General features: G+C 40.0%; 1 protein-coding gene across 1 annotated transcript in view; it reads left to right on the top strand.

Annotated features, from left to right (window-relative positions):
- The window catches only part of gas6 (growth arrest-specific 6), a 35,077-nt gene that overhangs the window by 12,307 nt on the left and 8,935 nt on the right, over positions 1-13,835 (top strand). The window contains exons 8-13 of the mRNA XM_084001268.1: positions 2,455-2,576; positions 3,095-3,213; positions 5,061-5,250; positions 6,400-6,564; positions 7,442-7,610; positions 7,817-7,956. Of these exons, the coding sequence (XP_083857394.1) occupies positions 2,455-2,576; positions 3,095-3,213; positions 5,061-5,250; positions 6,400-6,564; positions 7,442-7,610; positions 7,817-7,956 (905 nt within the window). The remainder of the gene's footprint in view (positions 1-2,454; positions 2,577-3,094; positions 3,214-5,060; positions 5,251-6,399; positions 6,565-7,441; positions 7,611-7,816; positions 7,957-13,835) is intronic.

Raw genomic sequence — 13,835 nt, 5'->3', positions numbered from 1 at the left:
GGTTTGATGCATAATGTTATTTTTTACTTTATTTCTTTCACTTCGGTCTGGACGAAGGGCACAGAACACACACCACACATGTCTGCATATCTTCTACTGAGGTATTTGTGACCCTAATCAAACCAAAACTCGCTTTATTTCAGATTTTGCCCCTAAAATTTGAGACAGTGTAGTGCAAGTACATTTTTCATCTACGTGCACATGTGCAACCAGTAACTTTGCTGTTTTATTTTTAACACTGGTGGTGAAACATGGAAGGGGCGACTCAAACAATCTGGTATCTGTCATTAAAGGTGTCAGGCCAGTGTGTGTGTGTGTGTGTGTGTGTGAGGATCATGAATGGAAAAGAAATGTGAATATTTGATTTGCAAGTGAATTTACGGTTTGCGCCCCTTAATCATAGATAGATAGATAGATAGATAGATAGATAGATAGATAGATAGATGGATACTTTAATAATCCTTCACAGGAAATTATAGTTGTTAGAGCAGCAACATTCACATGTCATTCATTGTAACAATAAAAAAAAAAGAAACAGATCTATCTAAAGAATTGCAGACCTAAATATAAAATTAAGCTATAAACACCCAATAAACTAATAAACCTACAAGTAGAAATGCAAAAATACATATAAATAAGTATAAATAAATACATAAATCAGAGGTAAAAAGTGAGTTTGGAGCCCTGATCTTACATACAGTACATACAGTCAAACAGGCGTTGTCATGTTCATGTTGAAGTAGAGTGTAAGTGATGATGTAAAAACTGCTCACGATGCAGTTTATTACACAAGAACGAAGCTTTTCTCAGCAGCAGGAGCCCCAAAAAAATGTTGTGTTGTTATTGTATAAGATTACACAGAAAGATTAAGTGACCAAAAACATCAGATTTGTTCACAACAACAACACGGAAAAGACTGGACTCAGTCATTAATCGTTTGTGTGTGTGTGTGTGTGTGTGTGTGTGTGTGTGTGTGTGTGTGCCTTGTTTTACTGTGGAGTGGGAAACCAGACTTTTCATAACCTCGGCGTCCCCCCTCTGAGATTTAACATTTATTATAGCCAATCTCCTCATTGCCATGTAAGGTTATATATGTAGCAGGAAGATGCAGCCTCGACATCGACATCGTCATCGCCGCTAGACTCAAGTGTTGTTTACATTCCCTGATATGTTGACAGGAAAGAAATCAGATTTTTTTTTCTTTCATTTTCTTTCATCCTTGTTGAACTGATGAACTGATGTTTTGTTTTGATCCTTGTGAGTTGGTGTTTTGACTGATGTGACGATTATGACTTAGAGGGTTAGTTCAACATTTTGGCAAATTGGCCCATTGCCATAATCCATATAGTTTTAGCAGTAGGTTCGTTACCTTTAATTGTCGGTGCAAGCTATTTTTAGAACGGCGGAGCAGAGCCGTGAGCTGCTCAGAGCTACGCTACGGAGGCTCATGGGATTTCTTGGTTTCCCCTCATCAAACTCATCAAATACAAAATCCAACAACTCCACAACGCTCTGGTGGACAAGTTGTGACCTGCACATTCACCACGCTATGAGATAATAACAGAACGTTATGAAACAGCAGTGTTTCCCACAGGTTTGCACGGAGACTGTGGCGAGAGTCGGACCGTCCGACGGGGGGCGCTACTGTCATGCATGCGTGCTCGTCTGTGTGTGTGAACGACAATAACGGGGAAAGAGCGCTATACGGAGATGAATGAACGGAACAATATTGCGTTGGTCAAGCCAAAAGCAGAAAAATCAATTCGTGGCGGCCCGCCATGAATAAATGAATGTATGGGAAACACTGAGACAGAGTTGTGGTCGAGGTAAACTCATGTAAAACCGCTGATGCGTGTTCCTGTCGGGGGCAGTTTTTCCAGCAAGCAGTCTCTGCATTTCCCTCTAAAACAACTCGGTCTGGTAACGTTCTGTTATTATTTCATAGCGTGGTGAATGTGCAGGTCACAACTTGTCCACCAGAGCGTTGTGGAGTTGTTGGATTGTGTATTTGATGAGGGAAACCAAGAAATCCCATGAGCCTCCGTAGTGTAGCTCTGAGCAGCTCACGGCTCTGCTCCGCCGTTCTAAAAACAGCTTGCACCGACAAATAAAGGTAACGAACCTACTGCTATGACTATAGAGATTATGGCAATGGACCACTTTGCCAAAATGTTGAACTATCCCTTTAAAGGAGAAGTGCCTTTTTTTTTTTACAACCCGGACCTTATTTCTGGCATAAAATTACGGTCGTTTACTCACCCATTTAACTTTGTTGTCATTATGAGTCCTTTGGATGATATTTGGACACAATTCTCCTTTAACAAACTGTCTGCTCCTCTGTAATCCTTCACATCCCGGTCATCATGTTCACCTCTCTCCTTCTCTCTTTCCTTCTCTCTCCTTCTCTCTCTCTCTCTCTGTAATTTCCTCCACCTGCTCTGTCGCTCCTCTCAGATGTGGACGAGTGCCTGGCAGGTGTGTGTGCAGAGGAGTGTCTGAACACTCCCGGGAGTTTCCATTGCTTCTGTGACGGTCGTCAGGGCATGAAGCTGAGCCAGGACCTCAGGAGCTGTAAGGTGAAATACATGAACTGTGGTGTATCAACCAGACGTTTCACATTTCACTTCTCAGTTTTTTTGTTGTAAAATATGAACCACAAACAACTTTCTCCATCCTGTGGGTCTGGAAGAGTCTATAATTAAACTTGCTTATGACAGGAAAGAGAAAGTTAGATTAGATATGAGTTGTTTTTATATCTGATTGAAGTAAAAGTTGGTTTGGACTCTCTGTAGGTTGTTGAATTTAATTATTTTCAGTCCAACAACAACTTCAGTCATTGTGGCTTCTGCTGACTTGTAAAGGAACAAGGGTTGATTTTAGTGAAATCCATCCATCCATTTGGTGATAATAAGTAATGTTACGTTTCTGAAAAGCCATAGAGTAATTCTAGTTCATATAGCCGCTCCATTTTGTCCGATAGACTCATGATATTAAATTTAATCACGGTCAGACCTTCAGAGTCCAGCTGCAGCTCGAACACTTAAATATTTATAAATCTGTCCTCTCTGGTGTCCGTCTGTGTTTTCTCCTCCAGCCTATAACTTCCTGTTCGTCGCCGATACTGAAGAGGAACTCTCGCTCTCTTTACCTGGGCCGCATGTTCAGCGGCGTGCCGGTGGTGAGGCTGCGTTTCCGCAGGAGGATTCAAACTGGGTGAGGAAAAAAAAGATCAATCTTGATTAGGGCCCGACCGGTTAAATGGTCCATTAATCAATTAGAGAATAATCAAAATCCACTAAAAGCTGACCAATAGACGCCAGTGTTCATGCTGATTCATGCATTGCTGGCCTGAAGTAAATGAATAATGTAACAGTTTTACGTTATTCGTCTACTCTTTACTCCTCTGCAAAAACCTTTATGCCACTCTGATTGATACTAATGTCTTATATATACCAATAACCACTTCTGCCTTCAATTTATATCTTTGTAACAAGTATTTGAACTATATGTAAGGCAGCAGAAGCAGATTTTTGTTTTAATGTGATTTGTTTTGTTTTATTTAAAAATATAATTGGCTGATATAACGGAATTTTTTATTCACAAATATTGACATCGGCCCCAAAAAATCCATATTAGATAGATTTATTGTCATTGCATATAAAAATACAACCAACTTTCGTCTCTAGCGCCACATTAAAAAGCAGCATAAGAAGGCACAAATGTAGTTTAAAGTAATAAATAATGCACAGTATATTGCACAATGATAAGTAAATAATATCGCTATCTTAAATATATATTATATATAATATCTTAAAGGGGACATATTATGGAAATATCACCTTTTTAAGGCTCTTTAACATATATCTGGGCCTTTGTTTTGCCTTCTGGACTCCAAAATGTGAGAATTGACAAAAAAATCTGTAATTTTCAGGCTCCTGAGGTTGAAATCCATGTGGTTTTACGAGCCCCAGTTGTCTGACAATGATGTAACAAGTTTTCGAATTTGCATAACCCCACCCCTACCTGGTACCGGTAGAAGGGGCGGGGCAAGCAGTGGTTAATTTGCATTTAAAGGGACAGGCACTGAAACCAGCCGTTCTGAACAGGGCTGTTTAGAGAGGATGAAAAGAGCTGTGATGTTTGATCCTTGGGGTATTTTGACCAAAGCATGACACAGAGATGTCTTTAAGACACCTGGGAACTATTTTAATTTGTGAAAAGGGGGCAGAAAATGTGTCCTTTAATCTAATTAGTCTAATAAAACTCTCTGCAACTGGAGCTGAGTGTGCAGCGTTCCTCTTTTTCTGTTCAATTTTATCCATCGGCAGCACCTCTACAACCTACGGTGTGCGTTGTTTCTCATCTTCACATGTCTCCTTTAATGCTCAATACTCACGATGGTTTTCTCCTGAAATGGATGTCGCTGCTCCCCCACATTTCAACCGAGTAGAAAGACAAATGATAAAGTGGAGTCATTTCACTGAACCTGCCCTCGTTTCACTTTAGTGTCGCAGTGAAACGATCACATTCTTCATCCAGGAAGCGCCTGAGCGTCTTTTTTGCCAGATGTGTTTGTAAGCGTTAAGTGTTTTCATCAACAAAACATCCCAGTGCTTCCGGAGCAAAGATGTTAAACTTGAGCAATGTTGCCCAACATTCCTGCTTCTCGTTGATGTTTAAATACATCAGAGGATAAAATAATTCACTCTTTACAAGCAATGAGTTTCCACTCGACTGACCCTGGGAATAAATCAGTCAGAGGTCTGAAAGGAGAAGTTGTTTTTTACCAAACAGAGTCACTTTGTGATGTTTTATCAGCTAATTTGTAAATGATTTATAACATTATTGTGGATGGAAATGCCATTCACTTTATCAGAGTAGATTAAATTCTTTTGGACACTAAAAGGAATTTCCTGCTTCCCGTTTCCCACTTCTCCCTCTCCCTTCTCTTTTCCTTTTTTCTCTCTTTTGTCACACACGTCTCCATTATTTTAACTTATTCATTCAATCACACGTGTTCAACACTCAACTCAACACTCATCTCCGTTTTTCCATCTCAGCTTTTCAGCAGAATTCGACCTCCGCACCTACGACCCCGAGGGCGTGATCTTCTTCGCTGGAGGCCACCTCAACAGCTCCTGGATCGTCCTGGCAATGCATCATGGGAAGCTGGAGCTGCAGCTGAAGTACGGTGTGGTCAGCAGGGTCACCAGCAGCGGACCCATCGTCAACGACGGCCAGTGGAGAAAGGTTGGTGCTTCTTTACTGTTTCCCCCGTTTCAACGAGAAATCCCATCGGAAAATAATACGACTGTTTTTTAGCTCATTATATATCCACCTATAACAGCTTATTATTACGTCCCGTGTCCACAAGAGGTGTTTGCAACCAAATCTGTGATGCAGGGTGTAAAATTTACTTTTTACCTCATCGGCTATTGGCTAGTGACCTCCAAAAATTTACCGGCCAAACATATTTTTCACCGGCCAAATGAAAAAAAATCATGCTTTGTTTAACTAAAAGTAATTGCCTTAGGTTTTCAGTATGAAAACTAACGGCACTACTTTTTTCAGTAACGAGTTAGCAAAAATGTTTCCCCCGTTTCAACGCCGTTACCGTTACTGTTACTGTTACTGACAATAAAACAATAAAACTATAATACAACTGTGTGTGTAACGGCACGGTGGCACAGTGGTTAGCACTGTTGCCTCACAGCAAGAAGGTCCTGGGTTCGAATCCCCGGCCGCCCAGGTCCTTTCTTTGTGGAGTTTGCATGTTCTCCCCGTGTCTGTGTGGGTTTCCTCCGGGTGCTCCGGTTTCCCCCACCACTAAAAACATGCCAGCTAGCCTGATCCTCCAGTCAGCGCCCCTGACCAAAGGCACTGGCTCATAATCTGGAGTTGGTCCCCGGGCGCTGCACCGTGGCTGCCCACTGCTCCTCAGGGATGGGTTAAATGCAGAGAAAGAATTTCACTGTACTAGCTGTATATGTGACAAATAAAGTACCTTTACCTTTACACATTATTTTCAGTTCATCAACTGGTCGGAAAAAAGCCATTTAACTGGAGCATAAATGTATAAGAAAGTAATGCAATAGTTACTTTTCCTGGTAATTAATTACTTTAATCATGTAGTATCTCAGTTACCTTTTGAGGGAAAGTAACTAGTAACTTCTATAACTAATCACCTTTTTAAAGTAATATGCCCAACACTGTTCTTAATGGAGGCCAGTCATGGAGGCGGTGAAACACTGTCTTCAGTCAGCTAAAACGCTAAACTTCACCGATGTCTCGTTTGATTTGATTTGGATTTAGGATTTTATTACATTTAACACAATCCATAGAATGATTTCCATCTGTTTTCAATATTAACTCATCATTACCTCGTCGTTAACTGGTCAGATCTCGGTGGAGGAGCAGGGACGCAGCCTGGTGATCAAGATCGACCGAGAGGCCGTCATGAAGATCGCAGTGAACGGCGACTTGTTCACTCTGAAGAAAGGCATGCACGAGCTCAACCTCACCGTGGGCGGCGTCCCCTTCAGAGAGGACGGCCTCGTCAACCAGGTGCTCCTTTTCACATGACTTTATTGAACCAAAATGAGATTTTTTTTCTAAATATTTATCAAACTGTTGTGAATTGAATTGAATTTGCATTGAATTTTATTTTAGTTGTGTGTCATACACCAATTAAGGTCCCAGCCTAAACAGGTGCATCTCAATAAACTAGAATATCACAGAAAAGTCAATTTAAGCACATATAGATAGACATACTGTACTTTCAAAAGACCAACATTTCCATATTAAAAATGCTTTTTTTAATTGGTCTTTTGTAATATTCAAATTTTTTGAGATGCTGAATTTTAGGTCTTCATTAAATTCAACCCATAATCATTACAATTAAAATAAATAAATATATAAATAAAGACTTGAAATGTTTCATTCTGTGTGTAATGGATCTATAGAATGTATTAGTTTCACTTTTTGAATTGAATTACGGACATAAATAAACTTTTCCATGATATTCTTATTTATTGAGATGCACCTATAAGGGTTTAGAAGACACAGATTTCATACTCGCAGCCAGCAAACAAAACCAAACCACATAGATTATACATTTTCAAGTAGCATTCACACAAATAATTCATTAGAGACAGCCTGGGGTTTAGAGTATTATAAAATAATTTAAAACTGTGCTCAAAAGGCTGACTCCTCTATAGTTGAGGGTCATTTAGTTTGGAGTTTAACATTGGTTTAATGAGTGATTTGTACCAATCAGAGGGATCAATACCGGATTTAAAACATACTTGCAGGTGTTTTTCAGTCAGAAAGACCCTCAATACCAGAAGATTTTCTCAGTTTAGCACATTCAGCAGCTTTACGAGCCTCTTCAGGAGTTAATATCGGGCTTTAATAGCTGATTGTTGTGTTTTTTATTCTGCAGGTGAACCCGCGACTGGACGGCTGCATGCGGGAGTGGCGCTGGCTGACGGGTGAAGACACTTCCATCCAGGAAACCATTCGCTCCAACGACAACATGCAGTGTTTCAGCTCGGAGAATCCTGGAGCGTTTTACCCCGGCACCGGCTTCGCTCTCTTCAACATCAGCTATGGTACAGAGTGTGTGTGTGTGTGTGTGTGTGAGATGCATAGCGTGTTGCGTAACGTAGTGCAGCCGCCTCTTCCTGACCCTGTTTGTCAGTGTCTGAGTTGTTTGGAGGAGCCTCCGTCATCCACTACGCTTCTGTCAACAGTTTGCCCCACTTGTCGTCTTGTTTGTCGATAAAGTTAATGACTTCCTGTTCTCGTCGCTTCACAGAGCCACAGAACCTGAGCGTCGAGTTGACGCTGCGTCCGACCTCCGCCATCGGCGTCCTGTTCGTCCTCGTCCACCAGGACAGAGTCCCGCTCTCCATCGCTCTGGCCGACTATCACCCCGGCACCGACGAGTGGAGAGATGTGAGTGCTTTAAAAACACAACCTGTGTGTGATTTAGGGCTGTCGGATTCAAATTTCTGTTTGAAGTTTTTTTGTTTGTTTTTTTGTTTTTTAGCTCATTATATCCACCTATAACAGCTTATTATTACATCTAGATCAGTGGTTCTCTAACTTTTTTTTACATCAAGGACCCTAAATTGACACAAATTAGACCACGGACCCCATTGGACAAAATTTTGAAGCAAACACCAGAAATACACAGATATTTAAGAACATTACTTGTTCGACTTTCAAATTCAAATGTTGTAGAGAAATTTCTTGAAAAAAGTTGTAAGATTTCTAAAAAAAAAAAAAAAGTTAAACATTTTTGAGAAAAAAGTGGTAAAATTTCACAAAAAAAGTTTTAAAAAAATTCTAGAAAAAGTGGTAAAATTTCAAAAAGAAAATAAAAATTCTCAGAAAAAAAAAGTTTAAAAAAGTCGTAAAACCCCATTTTGAGAACCATTGCACTAGAGGCGTTTCCAGCCAAATCTGTTATGTAACATTTGCAACACTCTTAACGTTTTACTAACTCAGTATAAAACTTCAAGAAGGAAATTAAAATATTATAAGTAGTTGATCCGGACAGAGTGAGCATGCGCGAGTGAGTGAGCAGTCGCAAGCGCTTCGTGGCTCCCCACCGTGTGTCAAACAAATGGATTAAAACGTTAAAAGTCCATTTACAGCTTTTCCCCGCACATTACTGAAAGAAGAACAAGTAGGTGTCCTAAAAAGGAGCGCAGTCAACTACTTGGTAAACCACGGACGACGTGCTGGGTGAGCGTTACCGCACAACAAACAAACAAACAAAAGATGCCAGAGACAATTGTCAGCCTCGGTGCCAAACTGTCTGATCTGACTTCTAAGGTGGATAAGTTAGTTGACCTGACCACCGCCAATAACATACTGCTCAACACTGTGGTCAAAAGAGTGGAAACTCTCGAGACAAAAGTTGAAACTAATGCGGGGGCACTACATGATACTGAAGTCCAATTGATTGCTCAGGACAAGCGCATCACACATTTGGAAAACAAGCTGAAGCAAGCCATGGACGTGATTGACCAGCTTGAGAATCGACATCGCCAAAATAACCTGAGGTTGCTGAATGTGCCAGAGAAGGAAGAAAGTGGCATGACAATGATTGATTTTTTGGTCAAAACCTTTATGGAGAAATGGAAATTGCCGCTTGTTGCAGACGACTTTGAAAGAGCGCACCGCATGGGGCCAGTCAGAGATAATCAGAAACACCCGCGGGCCATCATCTTCAAGCTACACCATTTCCAGAAGAAACAGCGAATTATCAACGTGTGCAAGACGAGCCCAGAAGACTGCAATCTCAGGGTGGTACCAGATATATCGGTACAACTTCAGGCGAGGAGATCCGAGTTCTGGCCGCTGAGGAAACAACTGCATCAGCTGGGACTTAAGACTTACTTTCGGCACCCGGCCATCCTCTGGGTGGAGGACGGGGCGCAGAAGATGAGCTTCAACTCGCTGGACCAAGCTCAAGAGCATCTTAAACTACACTACCCATCCATAAATTAAATGCTACAGTATGTATCTTCATTAATGGGATGAAGACGAGAGCGGTAAGAGAATCTTGTGAATGGATGATGATTTGAACTGAACTGATATTATTTGGTAGCAGAATTAATTTAGATTGTGCTATTAAAAACAACATCCATGAAAGCAACTGACTCTGTAGCACCCGGTCATATAGGGGACACAGTGATGGTAATGGACTATGCAACGCACACATGGACTTCTCAAATCACATAACACTTCAGACGACTTCAGAGGGACAAGGGGTTGGGGTTGGGGGAGGGCTGAGCGTTTGGGGAGCTTTTTTTTTTTTTTTTTTTTTCTCTCTCCCTTTTTTTTGTTTTGTTTTGTTTTGTTTTGTCTTGCTGTCTGCCTTGCACTACTAGTGCGCAATGACAACTGAACACTTCCTTTTCTTAAATTTTGTTTCCCCCCCCCCCCCCCCTTTCTTTTGGTTATTTATTTATTTTAATAGTAATTCCATAAACAATGAATTAAGAGGGAAGGATGCATTTAATTTCTGATGGGAAAGTGGACCTCCGGTCAATTATCCGCTTTTTTTCCCCTTTCTTTTTTTTTCTTTTCTTTTTTTAATTTTTTTTTTCTTTTCTCCCAATTCATTTTTTATTTATTTTTGGCAAATAATTCCGCAAATACCCCCCCACCCCCTCATTTTATTTTATTTTTCTTATTCTACCCCAATATTGCGGTTAAACATTATGCAAAAGTATCCATATGGAACGCGTGTATGTGGTGTGAGCGTGAGTGTGAGTGTGTGTGCATGTGCTTGCGCGCGCGCATATGTGCAGGTGTGCAGGTGTGTGTGTGGGTGGGGGGGGGTATGGTTACATGTTAACTCTGAGGTGTGTGTGTGAGATTTTGGTTATATGTCATCATTGATGTGTGAAATGGCATAAGAGAAGGTGTGTGTGTTACCATTCAACCATTGTTGATCTGACACATGGAAATACAGTTTAATCCAAAAACTAAATCAGAGCCTGAAGGAGCTATAAGGCCGAGCTCTATTGTGAATTTACTTAAGGGAATGAGGTGGGGGGTGAGTGATCTGCACTGGGAGAGGGGGGCGGGCAAGTTTTGTACAGGCGAATATTGTATATTCATCAGTGACAGTAATGACTAGTTTATCTGTCTTATCTTGGAATGTGCAAGGATTAAATGGAGTAACCAAAAGAGCTGCTTGTTTAAATTTTATTGATAAGAATCATGTGGATGTGGCTCTTATTCAAGAGTCACACCTTACTAGTAAGTCAGTGAAGAGCTTCAGCAACTCCAAATATGAAGTTGTAGCCTCATCCTCTGTGGATGATAAAACAAAAGGTGTGCTGATAGCTGTTAGACGTTCACTGGACTTAAACATCATTGATATTGGCGGTGATGATGAAGGAAGGATTGCCTTTGTAAAAGTAATAATGTCAAACATGAAATGTATTTTTGTTAGTGCTTATGCCCCGGCTGATTATGATAAAAAATTCTATTCAGAACTATCCAATTTATTAATGAATTCATTAGATTACTATTTAGTCATTGGGGCAGATATGAATACCATAATAGACCCCATGTTAGATAAATCAAATCCTCGAGTGGGAAGTGCCCAGCTAGCCTGTTCAAAAGCACTACAACAGTGCCTGTTAGACCTTAATCTGGTGGATGTGTGGCGATTTTCCAATCCAGGAGCTAAAAAGTACACTTTTTTTTCTAACAGACATAAATCATATTCTAGAATAGATTATATTTTTGTATCTAACACATTAATTCCAGTAACGCAACAATCTGACATCATTCTGGCTTCTTTATCTGATCACCATGCAGTGAATCTTAAATTTTTATTTCCAACCATTAAGAAAAAAGCGCCTCGTTGGAGATTTAATACTACGTTACTTTCAAATAATGATTTTTGCACGCAATTTAAGTTAAAGCTACATGAATTTATTTCACTCAATGGAGATTCAGTGGAAGACTTTAGGTTTGTTTGGGAAGCTATTAAAGGTTTTATGAAAGACAATGTTACATCTTTTGCTTCAGCTTTAAATCGCTCACGCCGACTAAAAACTGCTGAGTTAGAGACATGTTTGACAAAATTGGAAAAAGCTCAACAAAATTCCTTCTGTGCCATACGAGCAGGTCAGCTCGGTCGGGTGAAAAATGAACTTAATGCACTTCTTAGAACAGATGCAGAGTTTCTTATCCAAAGGTCCAGAGAACATCATTACTTTAATGGCAGTAGACCGTCACATGAATTAGCCATGCGCCTTCGCACTAATGAGAGACGAGCATGCATTTCTGCAATACAAGCCGCAGAAGGCAAGATATGCACTACTCCAGAGGAAATTAATACAGTTTTCTTAGATTTCTATAAAAATCTTTATATCTCTGAAATCTCATTCAGTACAAATGAGTTCAGACATTTTTTCAGTGACCTTAATTTGGGAAAACTGCCTAGCTTAGAAGCAGAGGACTTAGGAGATAGTATATCTTTAAAAGAATTATGGGACACAATACAGGAGATGAATTTGGATAAGTCTCCGGGACCAGATGGTATCCCCGTTGAAGTGTATATCAAGTTTTGGCCTGAACTGGGCCCTATGCTTCTGAAAATGATAACTACATCAATTGAAAAACGCTCTTTTTTAAAACAAACAAATACAGCCCTAATATCACTTCTGCTTAAAAAACATAAAGATCCAATATTATGCACTAGCTACAGGCCAGTATCTTTAATCAATGCAGATATGAAGATATATGCTAAAGTACTGGCACGCCGTCTTAATAAATACTTAGCAAAACTAATTCATTGTGATCAAACTGGGTTCGTAAAAGGCAGATTCAGTTCAGATAATTTGAGAAGACTGTTACATATTTTACATTTTACTCCAGACTGCTCTGACCTTTTGACCTCATATGGAATCTTAACTCTCGACGCCGAGAAGGCGTTTGACAGGCTTGAATGGGACTATCTCTGGGCCTTATTAGATCAAATAGGACTAGGAGAATCATTTATTGGCTATATTAAAGTTCTGTATGCAAATCCAGGGGCAATTGTTTTGTCAGGTAATGTATGCTCCTCACATTTTTCAATTCATAGAGGCTCGCGTCAAGGGTGTCCACTGTCCCCTTTATTATTTGTGTTAGCACTGGAGCCTTTAGCCCAAAAAGTACGCCAGTCTACTAATATAATTCCTATTACGATAAAGTCCACTAATCATCATATATCGCTGTACGCAGATGATGTACTCCTCTTTATCAGTGAATTAACACAGTCGCTTCCTCATGTCTTTAATTTATTCAGGGAGTTTAGCGACCTCTCTGGATATAAGATAAACTGGCAAAAATCAGCACTTTTACCGCTAAAAGATAATGGAGAGGATCTATCTCAACTTAAGGTCCCGATGGTAAATCAATTTAAATATTTAGGAATTGACATTTTTACTAATTTGGAGAGTACTGTGGAGAATAATTATACTGTATGTTTAGATAAGATCAGAACCAATTTAGGCAAGTGGATGACAAAACCAATATCATTCGATGGCAGGATCGCAACCATAAAAATGATGGTATTACCTTTAATCAACTTCCTGAGCTCCATGCTTCCTCTGAACCCTCCAAAGGGATTTTGGGATAGACTGCAGAGTTTGATCAGTGAATTTATATGGAATAAAAAAAAACCAAGGATCAAATTTGCAACACTGCAGAGAGAGAAATTAGCCGGAGGCTGGGGCCTTCCAGATTTTAAAATTTATCATTGGTCATTTGTATTACGTACTATAAAATCATGGTTGGACCCATCAAATCCTACATCTTGGCGCTCTTTGGAAGCAAAGCTAATACATCCACGCAGATTACAGGATCTAATCTATACAGATATTCCTATCAAACAAGTCAGAACACTTTTTGGTCCCATTATTGAAAATGCTCTGGTAACTTGGAGACTGGTGACTGAGTACACCAATACAAACAATAAATGGCACTTTCATACTCCTATATTTTATAATCATAATTTACTGATAGGTGGTCGACCAGCAGCTTACCCTATATGGTCAAACAATGGGATTCATATACTTGGACAGTTATTTAATTGTAATGGTCTCCGCACATTCGAAGATTTGAAGGAACAGTATAACTTGTGTCGATTTTCTCGCTTTCTATATTTTCAGCTCCGTGCTGCCATGAAGACTTATGGAGTTCCATGGAACTCAGAGCTGCCTAAACATGACCTGGCAAAACAACTGTACAATACCACCAACACCAGGGGAACGGTATCGGTACTGTATGCCCAAATTTTGCAGGCATCTTACAAACCA

The sequence above is a fragment of the Trachurus trachurus genome (genome assembly GCF_905171665.1).
Source record: "Trachurus trachurus genome assembly, chromosome: 3".
Lineage (NCBI taxonomy): Eukaryota > Metazoa > Chordata > Actinopteri > Carangiformes > Carangidae > Trachurus > Trachurus trachurus.
Note: the sequence above shows the minus strand (reverse complement) of the source record. Positions and strands in the feature narration are given on the sequence as shown.